General features: G+C 46.1%; 1 protein-coding gene across 5 annotated transcripts; it reads left to right on the forward strand.

The window, feature by feature from the left end:
- Window positions 1-232: 232 nt before the first annotated feature.
- Window positions 233-25,978, forward strand: B3galnt1 (beta-1,3-N-acetylgalactosaminyltransferase 1 (globoside blood group)). Of its 5 annotated transcripts, XM_057757059.1 has the most exons (6): window positions 233-640; window positions 13,975-14,218; window positions 14,626-14,691; window positions 18,065-18,655; window positions 20,269-20,373; window positions 25,372-25,978. In XM_057757059.1, exons 4-6 carry the CDS (start codon window positions 18,165-18,167, stop codon window positions 25,382-25,384), a joined length of 609 nt encoding a protein of 202 aa, XP_057613042.1. In that variant the 5' UTR covers window positions 233-640; window positions 13,975-14,218; window positions 14,626-14,691; window positions 18,065-18,164; the 3' UTR covers window positions 25,385-25,978. The 5 variants fall into 5 exon arrangements, with proteins under 5 accessions (XP_057613042.1, XP_057613039.1, XP_057613037.1 ...); XM_057757056.1 differs by lacking the exons at window positions 20,269-20,373; window positions 25,372-25,978 and having other exon boundaries at window positions 237-640; window positions 18,131-20,229; XM_057757054.1 differs by lacking the exons at window positions 20,269-20,373; window positions 25,372-25,978 and having other exon boundaries at window positions 238-640; window positions 18,065-20,228.
- Window positions 25,979-26,141: the final 163 nt, after the last annotated feature.

Raw genomic sequence — 26,141 nt, forward strand, 5'->3', positions numbered from 1 at the left:
ACGGAATGAGCAGGGCCAGGATAGCAACACCCAGCTCTCTTGACCAAAGCCTGTCCCCTCCCTCCCTTTATTTTCCTCCCCTCCCCTCCTCTCCCCCAGGGAGGCACTATTTGGGTGGGGATGACTCAGAGCGGGAGATGATTAAGTGTCCATAGGAATGAACTGTTTCTGGAAGCATTTGGGGGTGAGGGGGTGCGGGCTGTGTACCAGCGACTGACTCCCTGAGCCTCCTACCCACAGGGACCTAAGGCAACAGGAGTGTCCTCAACCTTTCATTCCTGGCACTCCGAAATCCTGCCCAGGCTTCTTCTTTCCCAGTGAGTCCTGGGATGAAGTCCCGCCCTTTGGCTAAGCATTTTAGGCAGCTAGTGGAAGATGGCACGTGCCAAGGAGCAGGGCGTCTTAAGCAGACCTGCACTTCAGCCCGGAGCCTGCGGCGGAGATGCCAGCGCCCGCGGCCGTGGCTGACAACGGTGGCGAGGACAGCCCCGGGCTGCGGGTGCCGGGTGCGAGCGCGAGCGCGCGCGTGTGCGTGCAGGAGGCGCGCGCTGGGCGTGCGTGCGGCTGCGGGGAGCCTGTTGTCCACGCGCAGGAAGCGAGCGCGGCCAGCATCGCAGCGGGTGCCAGCGACTCGACCGAGGTGAGTGCGGGGCGGGCGTGCAGGGGAAGACGGTTGGGCGGCGGCGGAGCGGCCCTCTCGGGGCGCAGCCTTCTAGGGACCGCGGGTCCGGGCTCCCGGGCCCAAGGCTCCTCCGGTCGCTTGTCGCTCCTCGGTGGAGCGCCTCACCAGGGCGAGCTGCCACGCCCTGGGCCCCGGCCACCGCGGCTGCTCGGGTGCTCTCGGCCGACTCTCGAGGCTCGGGGACAAGGCACCCTGGAATCGGGACCCTTGGAAGAGCTCCGGTGCGCGTGGAGAGCCAGGCCCCGGGCGTTGTAAGCCTGGCGGCGGGGGTGTGGGGGACGCGAGGGGTGGTGGCCTGGTTGTCACCGTGGCTGAGGAGAATTTGGGAATAGTGTCAGCGCGCTGGGGGACCCGCAGCAGGCCCAGAGGAACGCACATTCCTGGTGGGAAAGGGCCGGTGGTCCCCTGGGTAGGAGAGTGCTTCCTGGGGAGGGATGGCCGGCAAGATGGACCCGAGGAAGGGAATGTGAGATTTGGCAAGAGGAAGGAGAAAACTCCCAAGGTTTAAGGCTCGGAATTAATAAGAGATCCGAGTGAACCAGCAAAGCATTTTAAAGAAAATATTAGATGGAGGAGCGTGGAAAGGATGATGCCAGCAACAAGCACAGATGGCTGTATTTGGTGGTTCTGACCGCAAGACTAAAAGGCAGGGTTTGATTTTGAACTGAGTAGGTTTTATTTTTCATACTGCCAGCGTTTGGGAGAAGCGGCTGCTTTCTTAGGAAACGCGACTGCCAAGGAAGACATTGCCCAACCGTTTGTTTTTGGAGGTAGCACGAATGGAATTTGTAATCTTCACCCAGAGAATATTTGTGTTTTGGCTCTGGGTGTTCCAGGCAGATGCAGGGGGTCTGTGCTCTTTGAAGTGTTGATACCTCACAGAGAACTTGCAGTCACTCTAGAGAAGGGACCTACCTGGTACTGAGAGGAGAGTGTGGTGTTTTCTCGTTCACGTTGAGAGGTTTGTTTAAAATGAATGGCCGTTGGGGAATTGCAGCATTGAGAATGGTCCATTATCGAAACTGTTAAGATTCAATACTCCGTTTGCTCGTGGGACAGGTAGAGAATAGAGAATTGAAGAGAGCATCGAGGCCTATCCGGAAACGAAGAGCCTGTCTGCTGATGCATAATAACTTATCCTAAAGCAGTTTGTCGGGAATGGAACATTGCTTTTAGCTGTCATAACGTTGCTGTTTTGTTTGATACTTTTAAAAAAGATTTTCTAAAAAAACCCAAAAAAAGCCGGGCGATGGTGGCGCACGCCTTTAATCCTAGCACTCGGGAGGCAGAGGCAGGCGGATCTCTGTGAGTTCGAGGCCAGCTTGGTCTACAAGAGCTAGTTCCAGGACAGGAACCAAAAAGCTACAGAGAAACCCTGTCTCGAAAATCCAAAAAAAAAAAAAAAAAAACACACAGAAAACCGTGTTTTGCCTGCATGTATGTATGTATGTATGTATGTGTTCCAGAGGCATGCCTGGTGCCTCCTGAGGTCAGAAGTGGGGCATTTCATCCCGTAGAATTGGAGTTCCAGATCCGGGTGGATCTGATCCACTACATGGGTGCTGGGACCTGAGCTCTAGTCTCCTGCCAAAGCAACAAGTGCTCTTCACGACCAGGTCATCCCTCCAGCCCCAAGATGTAGTGTCTTCTTCCATTCAATTGTTTGCAGGACTTGTATTTTAGCTAAAGCAGAGAATATGGAAATCTCCCCCCCACACACATTTATCTAGTGGTTTCATCTAATCTGAAATCCTGTGAGTTTAATGTGTTTTTGATTCGAATTTATGCAGTTGGAAATGCCCTGCCTGGGGGTGGCTGGTAACCTACTCTGTCATGGTGAAGGTGGCATCTCATTTCAGAACATCCCTTTATCCTGTTTACACTTAGACGTATCATCCAGGAAAAGCACACTTGTCTGACGCAGTTGGCTGTGCGGTAGGAGCTATAGCATGGTAAAGGGCCGCATGGTACCATCTCGTGGGTCAGGTCAGCTGGACTGCATGATAAAGGGCCGCATGGTATCATCTCGTGGGTCAGGTCAGCTGGACAGTCAAACAAGATTGAATGAACTTAACCAACAGGTGCTTTCAGAATTACCCTTCAGCAGGCTGTTTGGCAGCATCTCCTTGGGGGTTGTGGAAAGTAATTTTTATTTTAATAAATAAAAGTTGTGTGAACACTGATTTGCCTTCTTTAGCAGGATTCTTGCCTTAGTGTGAATTAGAGGAAGGGGGATGGTAAAGGTATGAGTTAGGGCTGGGCCTAGGAGCTGATTGGAGCCCTGTGAAACGGAGGAGTAAAACACCAGAAAGCCAAGTCAGTAATAGCTGTCCTCTGTCCCTGACCCTAGTTAACTAGGAAGTCAGACCTTTTGCCTTCCCGTTGTACACACAGCTGAGGTACCAGTTCCCAGCTCAGTCTACCCTTCTGGATCCATCGCACGTAGGGAACATGTTATTGGTTAGTCTAGGAACCCCTTTTCATTTTGTGACTCCTTTGTATCATGAGGGGAAAAAAGACAATAAAATCTGGATATTTTATTGCTGCTTTAGGGGATGACTTTTATGGATTAGCTCCAGCGGATATTTCCAAACTGATATCTGTTTGATAAATACAGTCAGTCCTTCGGGTGCGTGGGTTCTGTATTCATAGATTCTGCCAACCGCGGGGTAGAAATGTTTAGAAAAAAAGTGTGTCCTAAAAATGTACAGATTGTGAGTGTTGCGGTTGTGAGAGGAAAGGATTCCCCATTGCATGCCTTACAGCTCTGAGGGAGAGAGGTGTCCTGGCAGCCAGGAGCCAAGGAATACCACAAAGTCACATGGCACAATAAACCTCACACAAGAGATTCCTAGGGAAAGATGCAAGAGGGTGGCTGCCTCCTTTCAGGCGAGAAAGAGCAAAGAACTAAGCAGGAGACCGCTTTGGGCAGGACAGTGGGTCTCAACTTGTCGGTCGCTCCTTGGGATTGAGCAACCCTCTGACGAGGGCCACCGCAGACCTTTGGGAAACACGTGTTTACATTACAGTTCACGACAGTAGCGAGGTTGCAGTTATGAAGTAGCAATGAAGATGATTTTGTTTTCATGGGGGGGGTTCACCCCAACATATCAAGGGGGAACTATATTAAAGTGTCCCAACATTAGGAAGGTAGAGGAACACTGGAAGTTTTCTCGGTGGTGGAGCTTTCCAGGGTGGGGATTGGTGGGATTTCTAGTCTTGCTCGGAGTGAACTCAGGTACTGGTGGGTTTTTAAGCCCCAGAATTGAGCTCCGGTTTTTCATTCTCTAAGGCAGAAAGAGCTTGGCCACCGGAGTCTGGAGGCTCTGGGTCCAGCCTTTGCTGCCTTACAGTGTTCTGTGGGTGGAGCCTGATAGAGTTCTGCAAGGGAAGGGCCTGGACACTCAGGTGCTCAGTCAGGGCCCTTACACACAGACTTTCTAAATTATTGTAGTATTAAGTAGTTCCTGTATCCTAGCGTAGGCTGTGACCTTTGCACCTTTATTGGGCATCAGCACAGTCGGAGAGCACAAATTTAGCGCCCTGCCCTGCACACCGGTTGCTAATTTAGGAACATTTGAACTCCAGACATCCCCGGTTTTCTTCAGACTGGTTTCACTCATGAGGTGCAGGCTAAACTTGGAGTCATGAGTCCAGAGACTCAGGGACTGGATGTGAGGTCTGACCCGCAAGCAGGAGCCTTGCTTTGGGAAAAGGGGCACAGCATTTGGAGTTGAAGAGCTTCAGGTTCTAGTCCATGTGTTCGTGGGCCTTTGAAAAATCTAGTGTTGCAAAATGTTGCTTTATAAATTTGCCTCGGAAGTGCTATAGACTTCTACAGAGCCTCTTTCAAAGCAAAACAAATGAAAACAGACAAAAACACAAACCCCACTCCCCCCAACATAAAGCCCCTAACCTCACTACTGATGGCCAAGAGTGGAGTTTTTGTTGTCGAGTGAAAGTAAAGGTGGCAGAAGCAAAATGAAAATTGTGCAGGTATGCCAGCTCCTGCTGCTTTTGGTTCTGTCTGCTAGGAAGCCCAAGAACCCTGCGTGCCCTGATCCCCAGGTCTAGAATAAAGCACCATCTTCAGGGTGGCTTTGACTACAAGTAAACGTTCTTGGGGAACAGGACATGATGCTTGTAAACTTTATTTAAAAGCCCACTCATCTCCCCAGCACACAGGGGCAGCAGACCTCTGTTCCCATCTGGCGTGGATGAAAGCCCCCCTCCTTGGTGTCTCAGACCACGCTTGACTCTGGTGCTGCCGGAGCTGGCTGGGACTTCAGGAGCAGAGCCGAGAAATGGCTGCAGAATGACGGGATTTAAATTCACTCCCTATTGGAAGTGTGTGACAGTCTCGGAGTGGTGCTCAGTGTGGGTGTTTTCTGAAAGTCAGTGACTATTTCAGGTTCATTGTTCAAATGTAAGTAGGTTAGGGGCTGGAGAGATGGCTCAGGGTGCGGAAGAGGGCTGTGCGTGTGGAGGGCCAGCGTTCGGTCCCTAGCACCCACATCCGGTGGCCCACAACCATGAGTAACTCCAGTTCCAGGGAATCTAATGCCTTTGGTGTCTGCAGGTGCACTCAAGTGCACATCCATACACACATACATATGGTTACAAATAAAATCTTTTTAAAAACTGAGCAATTAAGGCTTTTGTATAAACATGAAGCGTAGCTATGATGGGTTAGCCACATTCCGAGCTATCTAGCTTCTGTCTTTGGATGTGCAATTTTCCACTTTGTTCATAAGGAGCTTTAAACACCTCGCTCTCGCCGGGCGATGGTGGCGCACGCCTTTAATCCCAGCACTCGGGAGGCAGAGGCAGGTGGATCTCTGTGAGTTCGAGACCAGCCTGGTCTACAGAGCTAGTTCCAGGACAGGCTCCAAAGCCACAGAGAAACCCTGTCTCGAAAAACCAAAAAAAAAAACAAAAAAAAACAAAAAAACACCTCGCTCTCATCATAGAATCTAAGTTTGGGCTCTTTCGGGTGTCTCAGGACCGTCTTTGGAGGAACCCTGAAAAAGTGGGATGAGGTCAGATGCCAATTTTATTGTGGTCCAGGGCAACTTATATAGTGCCTTCCCTGACCAATGGCCACGCCCTAGTTCTCGGAGTCCTTCAGCTGCAAGCCACCAGAAACCACGCCCCTGCCTCGTGCTCAGAGCAGCTGCAAGCACAGGAAAACAAGTTGTTTTTCTCAGAGCAGCTGCAAGCATAACAAGTTGTTTACTCAGGCAGGCAAAGCGGCCTCAGGAAATTTAAAGCCTAGGGGTCCATAGTCCCCAACATGAACTAGTATAGTATTAGTGATTAATGAAGAAGGTTTACAAAGTCATCACACAAATAGAAATACAAAGACAGTTCACCTGCTCCAGTGCCCGGACCACACTGGTAAAATGACGGAGAGGGAGAGTATAAAGATGCACAGCAGAAAAGAAAGGAAGTGTTTTTATTTTTTTATTTTTTTTAAATATTTATTTATTATGTATACAATGTTCTGTCTGTGTGTATGCCTACAGGCCAGAAGAGGGCACCAGACCTCATTACAGATGGTTGTGAGCCACCATGTGGTTGCTGGGAATTGAACTCAGGACCTTTGGAAGAGCAGGCAATGCTCTTAACCTCTGAGCCATCTCTCCAGCCCCAAGGAAGTGTTTTTAATGTGAAGCTTTTATTTGCTCTGGCAAAGTAAAACATTTCATTTTTTTACGTTGTTAAATTAAGTAAATATACCAGTTGCTGTCTTAAGTAAAAGTCAGTTTCCCACGGATGCCTGACTGTGCCTCAATGAGGCGACAAATGTAAATTTACATAGTAGGCTGGAGAGATGGCTCAGTGGGGTCGACACCAGGGCCCGCATGGTGGGATAAGAGAACTGACTCCCGCAGGTCGTCTTCCGACACGTACCTGTGTGCACTGGTGCGCGTGCGCGACACACACACACTAATTGTAAAAACATTAAAGATATTTACCTCAAATAAAGTGTCTCAGTGCTCACTAGTATCCTGGGCATCGGATGGAAAAGGCTCCTGCATTTCGTGGTTGCTGCAGTTGCCTAAGGTAGGACTTGTAGCAGTACAAGTCATGCCGGAAAAGGAGAAAGGAAACTCAGTGCAAAATGATGGCGGGGAAGGAAGAAAGGACCGTAGGGAGCAGAGCGTGAGAGGACAGCAACCAGAGTCCACTTGCAGCAGCTGGATCTCTTCCAGGAGTGCCAGGGACACCGCGGAGGAGCGGGAGGAGTGGGAGCGCAGGCACTTGACCTTCTAGAGAGAAAGAAACCTGGGCCTCTAGAAGGCAGGCTAGCTGGAGGGCAAAGGTAGACCCCCTTGGGGTTTATCTGCTGTTTAACCACACCGGAACATGTGGTGGAATCATACCACATTTGGGAGTAACTACAGATTTTGTAAACAGAACAAATACAGTCAAGTAAGAGCTAGGAGCATCGAGGGTGGGTGCCGATGGCAGCAGTGTGCCTACCGAGGTCTTGGGTACCAGCCCCACCCTAGATGCTGGCCGTGCTCTGTTCACGTGGTCGTCACAGAAGACCCAGGCAGAAGGCATTGTTGTTCCTTTTCACAGAAAAATTAGTCAGTGCCTCAAAGGGTAAAAGATTTGTACAAATTGGTAACCGGAGCTTCTCAAATCCCCTAAGCCTGTGAGTCACTTAGGGATATTGTTTAGGAAATCTGGGCCGGCGGCTGGAGCTCTGCAAGTCTCGAGTCTCACATCCCAGGTAGCGCTGGCCTGTGAGGACTCACTGGGGTCATCTGGGAGTTGAAAACAGTGCATCCCTTCACCCTGGGAAACTGAAGTGGTTGGTTTGGGGTGGAGCCTGGTTCCTGGGTATCCAGCAGTGTGAGCCCCGGGTCCAAGGAGAGGGAGAAGGGTGGTGGTGGTCAGGTGGCAGAGGAGTCCCTCAGCCAGAAAGCAGCGGTGCGCTTTGAGTACAGAAGAGTATGACTGCAGAGAAGAGTGTTATTACCTGTTCCAGAGTACAGCTTTGTCAGATTCTACCTGCCCCTCCTTGTGATTTTGATGTGCATATTCTCATTTTCCAACTACGTCTGTAAAAACTAGAACGCTAGTGGAGATTAGCCCTTACTCTTACTCTTCGTCTCCATGCTACTTCCACTTCTTCCCCTTTCTCCTTCTCTGTGCCCCCTTTACTTCATTTTCTTCCCTCACATAAAAAATAAAGAAGATGCAGAGGTAATTTACTTGAGTTAATCTTTTACCCTCTGATCCTCGCCTGCCATAAGCATCCAATTCTGAGACCGTGAGGGGGTACTGAGGCTGGTACTCAAGGCCCCTGATATTGGTGGGCCCACAAAAAGTCACAGGGACTCAAAGCTGAGCCGGGGAAACACCGATGCTGAGTCCTGACATTAAGGTAAAACACATCAGGTCATGAGGCTCTCATGACGTGAACCGGTGCCCTGGCGAACTTGGTGTTGCTGTCATCGCTGGGCCTCAAGCTAGCAGTTCTGTGTAGACAGCTGCTTACCTTGACCTCAACAGTGACAGCTGGGTAGAAGGCTCTGCCAGGTTCCCAGGTGTGACTGACAGAAAAGTACACAGGTTCTGAGTTGGCCTAGAGAGAGTGCTGTTATGAGCCTTCTTGTTTACTTTGGGAGAGGATCCCTCAATCATGAAGACTTGGACCCCATTTGCACATTTCTTGGTGGTATTTTGTACAGACAAATTAATGTAAGTGTTCTACTAGAATGGACTCACTGTGTCACAGGAAAAGTAAAGGCTCAGCTTTACAGAATTACGTAAAAGGAATTGAGCTGATTTGCATTTGCTTCAAACTATTACTCAGAATAATTACTATAAGCCTTTTCAATGGGATGTCTCTGAAGGTCTCCCAGGACCAGATTTCTGTGAATGATTTCCTCCCTCCTAGAGACAACAAAAGCTAAAACAGATTCTTTTTTAAATAATGTAATAAATATGGCATATTATATCCTTAGAGAATACATGTTGAAATCTCAGAGAAGCTCTCCGTTGGGGGGAAAAAAAAACGTAGTTTAGTTTTGTTTGAATTACTTCCAGGTGTCTGTGGGTTAGATGCAGTTGGGTGTGAGCAGAAAGTGGAAGAGGGTGGACATTTTGGGCTCAGAAACTGAGATGCCCATTCCTTCTGTGAGAATGATTGAGACACTGGCATGCATCATGGAAGAGGGCAGGAAGGTTGTAAGAGCTGAAAGTTAGGTGTAAGGGACATGGTGCTTGTAAGTGTGAACACATGCTATAGATACCTTGAGCATACCATCATGGATGGGGGACGGTTTCATGGAGCCTCACCCTTCCAGGAAGAACTTTTGGCAGTTAATATTACTGCAGGGAAGGGAGCAGGGTTATTTTCTTCAGTGGTGTAGCCACTGGCTAAGTTACCCACATCCCAATAAATATCACCCTACTGCGTTCGTAAGGTGGCCTTCAATAAACTCAGTGGGTTAGGAAGAAGCAGAAGGTGGACTAGGTGGGAAGAAGGGGGTTCAGCAGAAGTGGGAGGGGTAACAGAGGGTAATACAGTGTGAGTAGGACCTTAGTACATTGGATAAATATATAAAGTTATAGCCAAGCATAGTAGCACAGGCCTTTAATCTCAGTACTTGGGAGGCAGAGGCAGGTGCATCTTTATGAGTTCATGGCCAACCTGGTCTATATAGTTCCAGGACAGCCATAGCTACATAGTGAGACCCTGTCCAAAAAAAACCAAAAAAAAAAAAACCCCAAAACCAACCAACCAACCAAACAATATAGTTATAAAGGATAAGTAAAGAGATTTAATAAAACATTTACAGCTTGTAACATTAGAAAGTCTTGCTTTCACGCCTTCTCTGATCTACCCCTTTCTTTCCATCTATCACATGTCTCTTTCTGTTACTTTTCTAATATACATTGTCTTTGGATTTCTACTGCTGTGAAGAGACACCATGACCTTGGTAACTCTTGTAAAGGAAGACATTTAATTGGAGCTGGCTTACAGTTCGGAAGTTTAGTCCATTATCATCATAGCATGGCAGTGCACAGGCAGACATGGGGCTGGAGAAGGAGTGGAGAGTTCTCCATCCATATCAGCAGTCAGCAGGAAGAGAGAGAGAGACTGGGCATGGCTTGAGCATCTGAAACCTCAAAGCCTGCCCCCAGTGACACAACATACTTTCTCTAACAGGGCCATGTGTACTCTGACAAGGGCACCCTTCCTGAAGTGACACTCCCTATGGGGGCATTTTCATTTAAACCACGACAAATATACATTCTAAATTTTCTACTAGAAAGATAGTATGACAGGGTCAGTGAGGTGGCTCAGCAGATAAGAGCCCTTACCACCAAACCTGGCACACTAGACTTACATGGTAGACAGAGAGAACTGACCCCACAAGTAGTCTTCTGACTTCCACATGTATGTGAGTACACACACACACACACGTGCAGAAGAAATAAATGTAAAAAAATGTTAGTATTGTTTAGTCTACCTCTAATTTCTTTACTTCTGGGAGTCTTTTCATACCAGTATACACAGGGTATCTTTGGTATTTTCGCAAAATGGTAGCTTTGCAATTAAGTGATTTCAAAGACATTTCTGACTTCAGTTTTTCTGTAAAAAAGGCCATTTCCTTATCAACTAGGGCTATTGGTTTCCCGTAAACTATGCATCATCCTTTGAAGCAGGGAAAAAATGCTTTCTGCCCCCACACCAGGAAATAATTTTCTTTTTTTTCTTTTTTTTTTTTTTTGGTTTTTCGAGACAGGGTTTCTCTGTGGTTTTGGAGCCTGTCCCGGAACTAGCTCTTGTAGACCAAGCTGGTCTCGAACTCACAGAGATCCGCCTGCCTCTGCCTCCCAAGTGCTGGGATTAAAGGCGTGCGCCACCACCGCCCGGCCAGGAAATAATTTTCAAATTAAGTGTTGGTGACTCACTAAGTTGTTGAAATGTACTACATTGTTGATGTTCAGTTATAGATTAAAAAATAATTTACAATGTGATTGAGATCCTCTATGGATTGTATTTGCAAAGATTTTGAGTTTCTATAGAAGGTGTGTGTGTTGCCGGGCGGTGGTGGCACACGCCTTTAATCCCAGCACTTGGGAGGCAGAGGCAGGTGGATCTCTGTGAATTCGAGACCAGCCTGGTCTACAAGAGCTAGTTCCAGGACAGGCTCCAAAGCCACAGAGAAACCCTGCCTCGAAAAACCAAAAAAAAAAAAAAAAAAAAAGGTGTGTGTGTGTGTGTGTGTGCGTGTGTGTCTGTTGCTAGAAGTTGAGTCCAGCAATCACAGGTTAGGCAGGCTTTCTACCACTCAGCTGTATCCTAAACAGATTTTTTTTTTAAATGTGTTTTCAAATTACATGAACATTGGCGTTCATGTTGTGGGTAAACAAGGTAGCCTGTGTTTTAGTGTTTTAGGATTGCCAAGGGGTAGGGGGGAGCGATGGGGGCAGGACACACACACACATACACACACACAGGACATTGGAGTTAATGTTGTGGGTAAACAAGGTAGCCTGTATTTTAGTGTTTTAGGATTGCCAAGTGGCATCCGTGTCTTAGTTAGGGTTACTATGGCTATGATGAAACACCATGGCCAACAGTGACTTGGGGAGGGAAGGGTTTGTTTATTTGGCTTATGCTTCCTGAATCAGTTCATCAAGAGAAACCAAAGCAGGAGCTCAAACCCAGCAGGAACCTGGAGACAGGAGCCATTACAGTAGCCACAGAGGAGTGCTGCTTACTGGCCTGCTCTCCATGACTTGCTCAGCCTGCTTTCTTAGAGCATCAAGGACCACCAGGCCACCCACAATGGCCACATCAATCACAAATTAAGAAGATGTCCTACAAGCTTGCCTACACCCCAGTCGTATGCAGGCAGTCTGTCAATAGAGATTGTTTCCTCTGAGATGACTCCAGCTTGGGTCAAGGTGACATAGAGCTAGCCAGCACAATATGTAACCTAGTGTCAGGTTTCGTTGTTGTTGTATTTTTTTCTTTTTAAGTAAATGTTTGATGCAGCCTTAAAAACAAGTACAGGGGGCTTCTAGGACTGCTGTGGGCTCCCAGGTTCTCTCACACTCAAATCCCTTATGTACAATGGTGTTGTATTTGCATGCAGTCTGTGCACACTCCAGATTTAAAAGCCTAATGCAGTGTTTTAAAATAGGAATGCATAGCTGTTTCTCAGTATTTCTCAGAGAAAAATGACAGAAAATAGGTCTGCAGGTTTTATACAGAAGTAAAGACATATCTTACCTTAGGGGCAGTGGTAATTTTTTTTGTTTTGTTTGTTTTCAAGGTATGGTGGTTTGAAAGAAAATGGCCTCAAAAGAAGTGGCATTATTAGGAGGTGTGGCCTTATTGGAGAAAGTGTGTCACTGTGGAGGCAGGTTTTGAGGGATACCGCCTAGTGTCTGAGTTCACTTCCTGTTGCCTGGGTAAGATGTAGAACTCTCGGCGATTTCTCCAGCACAGCGTCTACCTGCACACCACCATGTTCCATAGCGATAATGAATTGAACCTCTGGACTGGAAACCACCCAGCTAAATGATTTTCTTTAGAAGAGCACTCAGGTCCTGGTGTCTTCACAGCAATAGAATAAAATACAAGGAGAGAATTGCTTAGACTGGGTTTCACCCTGTAACCCAGGCTGGCCTTACATTCACTGTGTTGCTGGAGATTATTTCAAGCTCTCAGTCCTCCTGCTTCTACCTTGTAAATACTGATTTTCAGGTACTTGCTGCCATACTCTGCATATTTATTGATATATCTACAATGCAGTCTTTATTCCTGAGGATCAGAGCCCTGCAGGAGGAGGAGAGGAAAGATTGTAAGAGGCTGAGGATGAGAATGTCTGCTGAAAGACAGTGTCTTCTGTACACGGCAGGGAACGGAAGCTCTTCCCACGCATCCCAGTATAACCTCCTAAATACGACCTACATAATGCCCAACACCAGCTGACATGCCAACACAGATATGGGAAATCTCCCAAGGCCCTGCCCCTCTGAAGAGCTGTAGGTAATTAATTTCTGCTCAGAGAATCAGACTTCTCCAAGGACAGTGATAGACTATCTCAATCATAAGTGGTTAGCCATAAATACATATTCATATAAGCAACACCAAAATGAACTTAACAGGATGAATTCTCTCTCTCTCTTTCTCTCTCTCTCTCTCTCTCTCTCTCTCTCTCACACACACACACACACACACAGAGAGAGAGAGAGAGAGAGAGAGAGAGAGAGAGAGAGAGAGAGGTGTTTGTATGTGTGCGCATGCACTAATAATAAAAAGTGGTCGATTTGAGAGGGAGTGAAGAGGACAAGGGAAGAGTGGAAGGGAGAGAAAGAGTTGGAAATGCTGAAAACACAGTACTTATGTGAGGTAGCTCAGTGGGTGATTGTTTGTCACTAAGCCTGATGACTTGAGCGCCATCCCCACAATCCACTTCTTTACCAAGTCCTGGAAGTTCTTCTCTAGATCCCAACCGTGTATCAAAACCAACAAATAAGTGTAATTTTCAGATTTTAAGGAAAGGATTATTCGTCTGACTTCCCAAGAGGATCTGTATGCTGTCTCACATAGAGCGGAAGGAAGTGGGATGTGTCCATGAGCGTGTGTGCGAGGGAGGGGATGAGGGAAGCCGAGAGGCCTGCTTTATCACAGCTGACTTAAGATGGCGAACTCATTTCATTAGGAACTTATTTCCTTTGTGATAATGGGGCCCCCTTCCTCTTATTATCTCTTAAACTCCATGACATTGGGGACCAACCCCCAACATGGGTTTTGGCGGGAACAAACAGTTCAGATCATAGCATTTAGATACAGGGAAAATCTTGAAGCCCTGGGTGGCAGCACCCACTGTCAGCCCAGCACTCGGGAGTCTGGACGTTGTGGGATTGGCTTTATAAACAGGTATTTCAGGCTTTGCTGCCTGCACTGTAATGTTCCAAACCAGCTGGAATCAGGACCCTGAACAGTGGGGTGTTGAGTGTGAGAAGCAGGGATGAGAAATAGAATGAGAAGCAAGAAGACAAAAGCAATACCTGGGGCTGGGGGTCTGGCAGAAGCTGATGACTTGCGCCAAACAAGTTTTTTCCTTTTTTTGTTTTTCAAGGCAGGGTGTCTCTGTGTAGCCCTGGAACTTGCTTTGTAGACAAAGCTGGCCTCAAACCCAGAGATCCACATGCTTCTGCCTCTCGGGTACTGGCATTAAAGGCCAGCGCAAACACACCTGGACCAAGAAGTTCATTAAGCGCCGCTTCTTATTTTATACTCTCTGCAGGAGGAAAACGGCCAAGGTCAGCAGAGCTCTGTGTCGGCAGAGAGACCGTGCAGCGCCTCCAAAGGCTACCCAAGGACTGATAACCACAGCTTCGAGGGAAGAGTCGGGTCTTCAGAAGCTGCAGCCTTGACTACTTCGAGGCACTGGCTGGAGCCCAAGACCAGCTTTGACTAGCCGGCTACTGGACAAGGACACAACTAAAGTCACGTTTCTCCTTTCGTCGGGACCGCTGAGGAAGTCTTGGGTTAGTCTGGCTGCCCACACTGATGCTTTTTTTTGTGTGTGTGATGTAGCTTTATGATCGTTAATTACGTTTTTGGGGGGTGCTTTTGTTGAACTCTGACCTTCACACACTTCCAAACACACATGCAATCACATCCGCATGGCACATAGAAAACACAAAAGCCAGCTGCTGTTAAGTGCAAACGTACATCAATATGGGGCAGTAGCTCACCTTAACCACAGGGGCCCACACAAAACACATGGCCATAAAGAGATATGTCATATAGATACTTTGTTAGCGACAAATGTTTGTTTCTTTTCAATGCGAATCACTTAGAAAACATGAGGTGAATGGCTAGTTTGTTGATTGGCATTTTCCTGGCACATGCTTTCCTGTTTAAGTTTTAAACACTTTGTGTTTTGTTTTAGGTGTGAGCCTTTTACGTAGCATGTGGCAGAAATTTGGGCCAAGCCGTGAAAACCCCTGTGGTTCAGGTGAGCTACTGCCCCGGACTGACGTCCGTTCGCATTGACAGCAGCTGGCTTCGTGTTTTCCTTTGCCATACATTTTTTCTGCTTTCCCCTCTCTTTCTCGTCAGTAGCTGGCTTACTTGTTTGTTGTTTCCATCATTCAACTCAGAAGATATATGTCCATATTCATTCTTCTGCTGGTTATGCTGAAGGTTTATATTTTCTATTCTTTTTAAATTTCTTTAAAGTTTTTATTAAGTATTTTATTTAGTCATTTTTATCTTAGGTGCATAAATGTTTGCTTGCAAGTGTGAAAGTGTACCACAGAGAAGGAGACCAAAGAGGATATAAGTTACAAATGGTTATGAGCCATGTGGTGGTGGCACCCAAACCTGGGTCCTCTGCAAAAGCAGCAATCACTTTGAATCACTATGCCATCTCACCCCAGTTTAGAATAGATTCTTACATATGATGGTTTTAACAAAAACTATGTTTATCCTCATCCTTATTCCTACTGAACAAAGTGTGGAGAGTTTCTCATTTACAATGTTCTTTTGCAGGCAGGCAGGTAGGCGTGTGTGTGTGTGTGTGTGTGTGTGTGTGTTTGTGTGTGTGCGTGTGCGCGTGCGCAGATGTATGGAAACCAGAAATCAACGTCAGGCCTTTCCTTCAGTTCCTCTCCACATTTTTTGAGACAGGCTCCCTCACTGAAACCTGGGGCTCACCAATTTACTTAAACTGGGTAGCTAGCAAGCTCAAGGAATCTACTACTCTCTACCAAGCCATCCCCCACTCCAGTGAGGTTACAAACACGTGATACCGTATCTGCCATTTATGTGAGTGGTGAAAATCTAAACCGGGGTCTTCATGCTTGTATGGCAAGGATTTCCCACCTGAGCCATCTCATTTTTACCTGGTATTTCAGTTTCAATTTGTGCATGTTTACTTGTTCCTGTGAGTGCATGGGGGAGTCTGGGGCTGGGGTGGATGTGGATGTGAGTGCATGGGGTGGGGGGAGTCTGGGGCTGGGGTGGATGTGAGTGCATGGGGGAGTCTGGGGCTGGGGTGGATGTGAGTGCATGGGGGAGTCCGGGGCTGGGGTGGATGTGAGTGCATGGGGGAGTCCGGGACTGGGGTGGATGTGAGTGCATGGGGGAGTCCGGGGCTGGCGTGGATGTGTATGAAGGTCGGAGGTTGGCATCAAATGTCTTCCTCAGTCATTTTCCACTTTATTTTTCCCCCTAAGATTCTGTTTGGTTTTCATTGGTTGGTCTGTGAATTGAACGCAGGGCCCTGCATTACGCTCAGCAAGCCATCTACCTCTGCATTCCAGCATTGCCCTTCACCTTACTCTATGGGACTTTGTCTCTCACTGAATCTGGAGCTCACTGATTGGTCACCAGGCCCCAGGGATCCTCCTGTCTCCTGGGGAGGCAGAGACAGGAGGATAGGGATGTGTTCTATCATCTTGTCACTCAGGAGGCAGCTTTCACGTGCATGGCTCCTGTGTTGGCAGGGCAAGCACTTAATCAACGTAGCCGTCATCTTTCTACAGCCTCTTGGTTCTCAGCCTTCTTAATGCTGCAAATTTCTAATACAGTGGCTCATGCTGTGCTCACCCCAACCATAAAACTGTTTCCATTGCTACTTCATAGCTGTAATTTTGCTACTGTTGTGAATCATAATGTAAATGTCTATGTTTTCCAATGGTCTTAGGTGACCCCGTGAAGGTTTATCCCCCACCCCTTGAAAAGGTCAAGCCCCACAGGTTGAGAACCACTGTTCTAGGTTCATCCTCTTCACTATATGAAAAAAATTATTTGTGTTCTTCATTGTCTATTTCCATTCTTTCAGCTGTGATTACAAGTCTTTCATATCTTTTAATAATCTCTTGCTTTACCTTTGCATCTTACATTCCATTTCTCCTTAAATTCACTGTTCTTCATAGTAAAAAGAGATCCTTTAATAGCCAGGCTTGATGGTACATGCCTTTAATCCCAGAACTCTGGAGGTGAAGGCAGAGACGAGGCAGATGCAGGTGGATCTCTGTGAATCCTAGTCTTTTTGAGAATATTCTTTGTATTTCATGTGAATATTCTAAAATCCACTTATAAAATAGATACAGTGAAACCCATCTCTCTCAGCAAGCTGTAACGGTGAGTGTCTGCTCTCAGCACTACTGTGAGATACGTGCACATCCGAACGGGCTTTTCAGAGCATGCCCTGGATTGAGATGATGTGTATTAAAACAATAGAAAATTTAAAATGATAGAAGTGTCATGAATGGTACAAGGTCACACTTGTGGGTAACAGCTAGGACAGGGTAGCACTCAGGCTCCCAACCTCTACACAGGCTCAGCACCACTTAGCGGAACGTGATGCCCTGTGGGCACAAAATCTAGTGTTTTTTTTTATTTACAGAGGGAACACAGACAATCCAAAGCAATGCATGTATAATCCCATGAGACACAAAGGAAGAGTGTGAGCTCCCAGCAACCCCAAAGATGAGACCGTTGGTTTGGTGGAGCACATTTTTGCTCTGCATATATGCACATAGAATTCTGGGTGTTTATCATCCTCTCTTTTCAAAAGAAGTGTACATCATGTATATTGCTCCATATTTCAGTCAGTGATATGAATGTAGGAATTATGGGAAGCAAAATTTCAAGTAATGGGTGAAGGTATCTTGTTGAATGAGGTAGCCATAATTTCACTTCAAAGGTTTCCTATGATAGACTTTTAAATCATATTTTTTTCTTTATTATAAAGGACCCACACAGTTTTCTGATTAGTATTTAGGATAAATTGATAGCAGTGGTGTTACTTGACTCGAACACAGTCTAGAAAGCCTGCTTGGGATACAGTCAGAGGCAAGCAAGACCTGCTTACGTATTGCAGCACAGTAGCCAAGATGCAGAACCCGTTGCAGAGCCGAGCGATGGGTTAGTGGATAAAAACAGTGTGGTAATCTACAAGATGGAATATTATTCAGCTAAAAATGTTAGAATCCTGGAATTGGAAGCAACATAAATAGAGTAAAATGAGCAAGGACAGAAAGCAGATATTTCTAGTTCTTACTTGTTGGTGGAATATTTTTTAGCTCTCATTTTTCTTTTCTACATTTAATTTTGAGTCCGGGTCTCTCCAGGTCACCTAGGCTGGCCTCGAACTTGTGGTCTTCTTGCCTCATCCTCCCAAATAACTGGGGTTACAATTATTTGTGTCGAATGAGAGGTGTTGTTTGAAAATGATTCTTGGGTCTGTTTTAACCTGGGTCTTGCTATGCACCCTGGGGTGGTGGTTCATCAGTGTGTTAAATGTAGCCAGGCAGGCTTAGGTCAGACTGTCTACTGTTGATTGGGAGCTCTCTCTCTCTCCATTCTCTCTTCTTGACTAGATGACAGCAACTGACGTGTGTTGTTGAGGAGGTGGACACTCACCGAGCCTTTGCTCCGTCTTGTAGAACCCGTGCCTTCCGTACTTCGCTGCTGCTGTGAATGGCCCCGGCTGTCTTGACTACCCTTCTCAATAGGATGTCACTGAGATCCCTCAAATGGAGCCTCCTGCTGCTGTCCCTGCTGAGTTTCCTGGTGATGTGGTACCTCAGCCTTCCCCACTACAATGTCATTGAGCGTGTGAACTGGATGTACTTTTATGAGTATGAGCCAATTTACAGACAAGACTTTCGCTTCACGCTCCGGGAACATTCGAACTGCTCTCAACAGAACCCATTCCTGGTCATCCTGGTGACCTCACGCCCCTCAGACGTGAAAGCCAGACAAGCGATTAGAGTCACTTGGGGTGAAAAGAAGTCCTGGTGGGGATATGAGGTTCTTACATTTTTCTTATTAGGCCAGCAGGCCGAAAAGGAAGACAAGGTGTTAGCGCTGTCCCTAGAAGACGAACACCTTCTCTATGGCGATATTATACGGCAAGATTTTTTAGACACATATAATAACTTGACCTTGAAAACCATTATGGCTTTCAGGTGGGTAATTGAGTTTTGCCCCAATGCCAAGTATATCATGAAAACAGACACTGATGTTTTCATCAACACTGGCAATTTAGTCAAGTATCTTTTAAATGTAAACCACTCAGAGAGGTTTTTCACAGGTTACCCTCTAATTGACAACTATTCATATAGAGGATTTTTCCAGAAAAACCATATTTCGTATCAGGAGTACCCTTTCAAGGTGTTCCCTCCCTACTGTAGTGGGTTGGGCTACATTCTCTCCAGGGACCTTGTGCCAAGGATCTATAAAATGATGAGTCACGTGAAACCCATCAAGTTTGAAGATGTTTATGTTGGGATCTGCTTGAATTTGTTAAAAGTGGACATTCATATCCCAGAAGACACAAATCTCTTCTTTCTGTATAGAATCCACTTGGATGTCTGCCAGCTCAGACGCGTGATTGCCGCCCATGGCTTCTCTTCCAAGGAGATCATCACGTTTTGGCAGGTCATGCTGAGGAACACCACATGCCATTATTAAGGCCGTACTTCAGATGTCCAGGGCAGGGAGGGCTCAGAGTGCTGGCTTCCCACACTGAGACTCACAGAGCACGCCCAGTCGGAAGCTCCGCGGCATAAACTTACTAGTGATTTGACTTCACAGACTTTCACGTGGACCCCTTACAAGGTGATGGAGGAGTGGAGCAACGCAAACAAAGGGTTTTGCTAATGCAGCCAAAGGAACAGACGTCGTCTGGATGACTAGTCTATAGATTATTATTCCTTAAGATTTCCCTGAAAGAAGAGCTGACTCGTCCACAGCAACAAAACCATGCGGAGTTGTATTTATTAGATAGTCTAGTCTCATGAAGCTCAGCGTGGCGCTTAGGTGGTATTATTTATATATATGGGTGTGTGTGTGTATACATATATACACATATTTCTCGTAAAAGCTTTACTGAAGTTATGTTGAAGAAAATTCATTTGTATTGTTTTCGTCCACAAGATACTTGACAATGTGGTATTTCCGAGTTATAAGGTAGTATTTAATGTTATTTCAGGTTCCTAAGTGTTTAAAGGTTACGGAGGCTTCAGTATTATTATATATAATAATATATATTATTATATAGTGAATCCCCTTTCACGTTTGAGTTTTGTTTTACTTCTCCACTCAGCAGTTTACCTTTGAAAGCCCCACTCGTGTGACATCATAGCTTATTGCTGACTGACAGCAATCTCCTGAGCTTTGTTGGATATTTTATTGTAGAAATATGGAGAATCAAAGCAAGAAAATTCAAGATTTCGTGCTTTTTTTAAAAAATGTAGTACAAATATGTAGTCAGTGTTTCTAGATGTCACTGCATTTGTGCTTTTTTTTTTCTCCACAGACCTTGGGAGTGATAGAGAGCATTTCCTAAAAGCAAAGAGGCTAAGGTGGTATTAGAGATCATACAGCAGCGTCTGAGTTGGAAAGGGAAGGCAGAGGATCCACGCTGCATTGTTACCCACCCAGTGTGTTTTCTGCTTAGTGAGCAACTTGTGAATAAAGAGTTTCCAAAAACAAGAAAAGCTGCTTTTGTTGTCACGAGCTCACCATTGAGACGAAAGTCTGAAGCCGAGTCTGATTTTAATCTCCTGTGCCTTCACAGTGCCGGCGTTTCCTTGCTGGACCTGTTACTAAGGGAGGGAAGAGGATGCCTTGTCCACAGGTGCCAAGGATTAAGCAGCTTTCTCTCAGAGTTGATAAAGAACAGGTAACTCCTTTCTTACTAGTTACCTGGTGGTAAGAGCTCAAACCTTCCTCGGAAAATAGAACCTCAAAACCCGCAGTCAGGTCCTGTGATGGCTGATTTATAATTCTGTGTGGAAACTGCTATGTTGTGTGGTTCCCTATAATGAGCCTGTGACCTTCTCCCTGGGTCATCAGTCTATGGGAGTCTCAGAAGACTCCCGAGTATATGAAGACGCTGTGTATTCTTTAAGCTCACGTTGCTTGCCAGTGATTGCCTAGCACCCTGCACCAAGTGTCTTCTCATACCAGGGCACAGGTTCAAAGGCAGTGCCCATCTAGAACACACCATTCTTAAGGAGAGAATGAAAAAAAAAAGTCACTGGTAGAAATTGGAAGCTGGGGCTCAGTAAAGAAACCACCGTCAAAAGAGCCCCGTAATTAGGGGGCAGGGTTTTATTGTAGATAAATACCAGGAGCCATCTTGAGGGAGATTGCCATGGCTACCTCTCGGGGACAGAGCGAGGGGCAGACTGCAATTGTCAGAGGTTTGGGAGAAGAGAAGACAGCAAACATGATGGGAGTGTCCTGCCAGTTATGAGGGGTTATGTTGCAGAGGGAGGAGGGCAGGCTAGTGGAATAGCCTGGGAACTACTATCATGGGTCTTTGCCCTCTGGGGGTTTGCTTGAGTTCACAGAGAACTGGATGCCCTCTCTGGAGGCTAGAAGGCTGTGAAAGCTGATGAAAACAGAAACAAACAGAAACCCACTTTTCAAGGTTTCTGAGGGAAGCTGAGTGTTTATGAGGGTCCATGTCCAGCCAAAGCTGAGCCCAGACTGCCATTTTGGGAATCCCGTATCATTCTCTAATAGAACATTACTGCAGAGAGAGGGGTAGGCAGCGCTAGTTTTGGGTGGGGAGAAGGATGGATGCTGTACTGTAATAGCCCATGTCAGTGTCTTTGCAATTCCTACATCCTTGTACCTTTTAATCCATCAGGACTCAAACTCGCAGTCCTCTCACCCACCCAGCCTCCTAGATGCTAAGGTTATTGTGCCACCGTACCTTGTAACTTCCTTAATGTTAAAGTGAGGCCTTCGGATTTGGATTTGGGGTTACTCAAAGACCAGTTTTCATTGGAACTCCTTCAAACTCCATCCGCTCTCTGGTTAGCCCACGTATGGTCAATGTGGGACCAGATTTCCAAGGACTTCTTCAGATACTTGGCACACATCAACATTTAAAAACGCAGTGGGGCCGGGCGGTGGTGGCGCACGCCTTTAATCCCAGCACTTGGGAGGCAGAGGCAGGCGGATCTCTGTGAGTTCGAGACCAGCCTGGTCTACAGAGCTAGTTCCAGGACAGGCTCCAAAACCACAGAGAAACCCTGTCTTGAAAAACCAAAAAAAAAAAAAAAAAAAAAAAAAAAAAACCAAAAAAAAAAACACAGTGGGGTTTTCTTAATGATCTTAAATTTATTTATAATAGTAATGAGATGTGTGTATATGGAGAAGTCAGAGCTATGTTGCCCGAATAGCTCCAAATCCCTGATCATCTAATCTTGAATAACTTTCACCGTCTTACACTGCTTTAGAAGAAGCTTACTGTGCTGTGCCCAGAAGATTCCAGGGTCCATCCTGTCTCTTCACTGTTACCATTTCTTGCTGTGGCCCTGGAAGCCTCAGGCACATCACTCCTTTCTCACAGTGTAAAAATGCCTCTTCCTTAAAGTAAATGAGAAACTGGCTTTCTCATTCACATCCGAATATGAATGATCATGGCCAAGAATGTGGGTTCTGGTTACCACAAGTGATGTGTTTTGCCAGGGGAGAAATTATACGAACTTTTATAGTATGGGACTAAGAAGGTCATGAGGCGTCGTGATGTGGGATTCCCCTCTGTATGCTGTGAATACCACTGGTTAATAAAGAAACTGTCTTGAGCTTATAGCAGAGCAGGGTAGAACAGAGCTAGGAGGGGGTGGGGTGGGGAACTAAACTGAATGCTGGGCAGAAGGCAGAGTTGGGTGGAGCTGCCACCAGAGACAGATGTGCTGAAACTTTGCCGGTAAGCCACAGCCTTGTGGTGATACACAGATTAATGGAAATGGATTAAAGTAAGGTATAAGAGTTAGCCAGAAATAGGTATAAGCTATTGGCCAAACAGTATTGCAAATAATACAGTTTCTGTGTGGTTATTTCTGGACTGAGCAGCCGGGAACCAAACACCAGGTACATGTACCGCTGGGCAAAGTAGAGGAAAGGCTAAGGTGGTAAAAGTAGGTCAAGGACAATGTTGACCCACTAAGTCAACTTCAAAACCACATGCAAAGTCACTTCTCTGAGAACCTAGTGGTTAGGCAGAGTAGAGGGAGAGCATCCTTACTACAGGGATGACGTGTAGGGTGCTTTCTTCTCTATGGGAGTGCTGTTGCTTACATCCGGAGTGAGCTGGCAGATGTAAGTCAAAGCCCTTTTGCCACATGGTCTAGTGGAGGCAGCTGCCCTGTGGCCAGGGAGCCCTGAGGGTTTGCAAAGCCTGAGTCCAGAATGCCATCTTGGGGAGGGTTGGAGCTTGACAATATAATCAGTAAAAGTGTGTGCTACGTATCTGCCTCAAATAGAAAATTTTATTAAGGGTGAGAAAGTGTTTGAAAGTCACTTTCTTCATACAGATATCCAGTTGTCCCAATAACGTTTTTAAAGATGACTTTTTTCTGTTGGGAGCATTGAGTAGCGTGAAACTGACTGAAAGTACAGCAGCCACACCACACTTAAGTGTAGCAGTTTGCATTCTGCACACTCTGTCCTGCCATCGCTTAACTATCCATTAGTGTTTCATTTAATTCCCTTTCTTCTTTATGTCTCTTCTGTTACTGTAATTATTTTTATTGGCTGCTTTAAGGCACAGGTTTCCAACCCTAACACTGCTGATACTTGGAGACAATGGGTGGGTGTGTCGCTTCTTTGTATCAAGCTACCTTGTGGCTTTCCGTAGTCTCAGTTTCTAGATGGTCATGTCGTTTGCCTATAGAATTTGGGAAAGTGTATGAAGATTGTTTCTGTAAATATTTTCGTTTCGGTTTCTTCTTGTCCCTAACAGTTTTATACCGTGCATCTTAATTTGTAGTGCCCTGCAAATCTCTAACCTCCTGCTAATTTTCTTTCAGCCTTTTTCCTGTCTTTTCTTCAGACTGGATAATTTGCACTGACCATGTTCACTGTTAGTACCATGTACATGGAGACTGCGCTTTCATTTCCTGGCCGCCCAGACCCAAATAATCACACAGAAATCTATATTAATTACAGCACTGTTTGGCCAATGGCTCAGGCATATTCCTAGCTAGCTCTTATATCCTAAATTTACCTGTTTCTATTATTTTATAATTTACCACTAGGTTCAAGGTTTGTTACCTCACATCTTGCTTCTTGGGCGGCTACATGGTGTCTACTTGACTCTGCCTTCATTTTCCCTGCATTCAGTTTAGTTTTTCTGCCTAGCTATATTCTGTCCTGTCATAGGCCAAAGCAGCTTCTTTATTAACCAATGGTAATAAAACATATTCACAGCATACAGAGGGGAATCCCACATCAATACCAAACCCCCAAGATGGCAGTCTGGACTCAGCTCAGGCAGGACACTGACTCCTATAAACACTCGCAGCATCCCTCAGAAACCTTGTAAAGTGGGTTTCTGTTTGTTTCTGTTTTCATCAGCTTTCACAGCCTTCCAGCCTCCAGAGAGGGCATCCAGTTCTCTGTGAACTCAAGCAAACCCTCACAGGGCAGAGCCCCATGCTAGTTCCCAGGCTGTTCCACTAAGCTGCCCTCCTCCCCCTGCAGCATAACCCCTCATAACTGGCAGGACACTCCACCATATTTGCTGTCTTCTCCCATAACTTTGGCACTTGCAGTCTGCCCCTCTCCCTGCCTTTTCTGTCTGTCCTTCTTTCTGTCTTGAAAGGTTGCCATGGTAGACTCCCCCAGGTGGGTCTTGATTTTCTCTCTTTTTTCCACAATGACAACCTTCCCCTTACCATGGAGCAGCTTTGACTAGGGTCTCCTTACTGTGCCTCTCACTTATGCTCACGACTGCTACCTTTATTTCTTGGTTCTGATAAACAGAGCAAGTACATTTTAATCTGTTATTTATTTCTATGTTTATTATGTTTTATATTCCAACATTTTAATTTTGTTTGCTTGAAGCAGGGTCCCTCTGTGTAACCCTGGCCAGTCTGGACCTCTGTAGATCAGACTGGCCTCAAACTCAGAGATTCACCTGCCTCTGCCTTCTGAGTGCTGGGATTAAAGGTGTATATGCCACCACAGTCAGCTTACAATGTTTTGATTTTTAATGTTCCATCTTTCTGTTGATATACTTTGTTTTTTCATTAGGGCCACAGTTACCTTTAACTCTGAACACATCTGCAGCCATTCTAAGGTCTTCAAAGCACACCTTATGAGCTACAAGGAGTTGGTTGCTACTGACTTCTGTCTCTTGACTCCCAGTCACATCTTGTTTCTTTACATGCAGTGATTTATTGATAGGCGATTGTCTTGAACAATGGGGTAATGTAAACACACACTACCCTGGACTGTTTAATTCCTTTGAGGACTTCTGGGTTTTTAGTTGGAGGCTGCAGCTGAGTCATTCACTGACTATTCACTGCTGGACTTGGGTTTTTTTTCTTTGTTTTATTTTTTCCTTTTCTGTAGAGGAGAGTTTTAAGGATTACTTAAGCCAGTCCGCGAAAGCCTAAGAGATTTCCCGTGCTCCTGGGAATTGTTGGCTCAGTTCTCCAATTTTGCTTTCCTTGTAGCTCTTATCAGCAGTTCGCTTTAAGCTCACGTGGACTAAGTCTGCAGTAGGCCTTAGCCCAGAGTGTGGACTTTACTTCTATAGCATGGCATACAGGTGTTAGCCATGTTTAGATGAGGGTTCTCCGCTTCATGTGATCAGAACCTGGCAGTCCTCAGCAAAGCTTCACCTCTGTACTCTCTTCTGTTCTCACCTCTATTGCAGCTACTTCAGTTAAGCTTTCTATTGCTCCGTGCAGTAAAGCCCTCAGCTGGACGCGTGAGGGATCTGTACGTGAGCTGTCAGCCCCTCCTCATCATCTCTGCAGATTCTAATCTCTTTGCTTGCCCTGATCTACACGTCAGCAATGGCATCCTCTCCAGTGGACTCCAGCCTGCTGCCCTGAACTGTGATGCTCACGGGACAGCTTCCTCCCTCCCAGGATTGCTGCCTTGGGCTTCCTGGAAACCACTGCCCAGCGTATTTGCCCAGTTTCTTAGTTGCTTACCGAGCTCACCTTAGCCAGTGACTAGCGAGTCCATCAGAGTTGAACGAGGAAGCCTCTCACATGTATTCTAACCAAGTGACAAAGATACCATGTCATACTTTTCATTCTGTTAGAAAAATTCTACCCAGGGAATGCGGGTTCCATTGTTTAATATCTGTGATTAATATTGGGAAGATCTTGCTAGGTACCTGATTTGCCTTGAATTTATGTTTCTTCTGGCCCAATGTCTTGTGTGCAAGGATTACAAGGGTGAGTTACTGTGTCTGGCTCATGTTTTTAATGAAAAAGAGGAAAACAATCAAAGGCTACTTTTTTTTTTTTTTTGGTTTTTCGAGACAGGGTTTCTCTGTGGCTTTGGAGCCTGTCCTGGAACTCGCTCTGTAGACCAGGCTGGTCTCGAACTCACAGAGATCCGCCTGCCTCTGCCTCCCAAGTGCTGGGATTAAAGGCGTGCGCCACCACCGCCCGGCTCAAAGGCCACTTTTTT

Source organism: Chionomys nivalis, chromosome 24, assembly GCF_950005125.1.
Source record: "Chionomys nivalis chromosome 24, mChiNiv1.1, whole genome shotgun sequence".
Taxonomy (NCBI): domain Eukaryota; kingdom Metazoa; phylum Chordata; class Mammalia; order Rodentia; family Cricetidae; genus Chionomys; species Chionomys nivalis.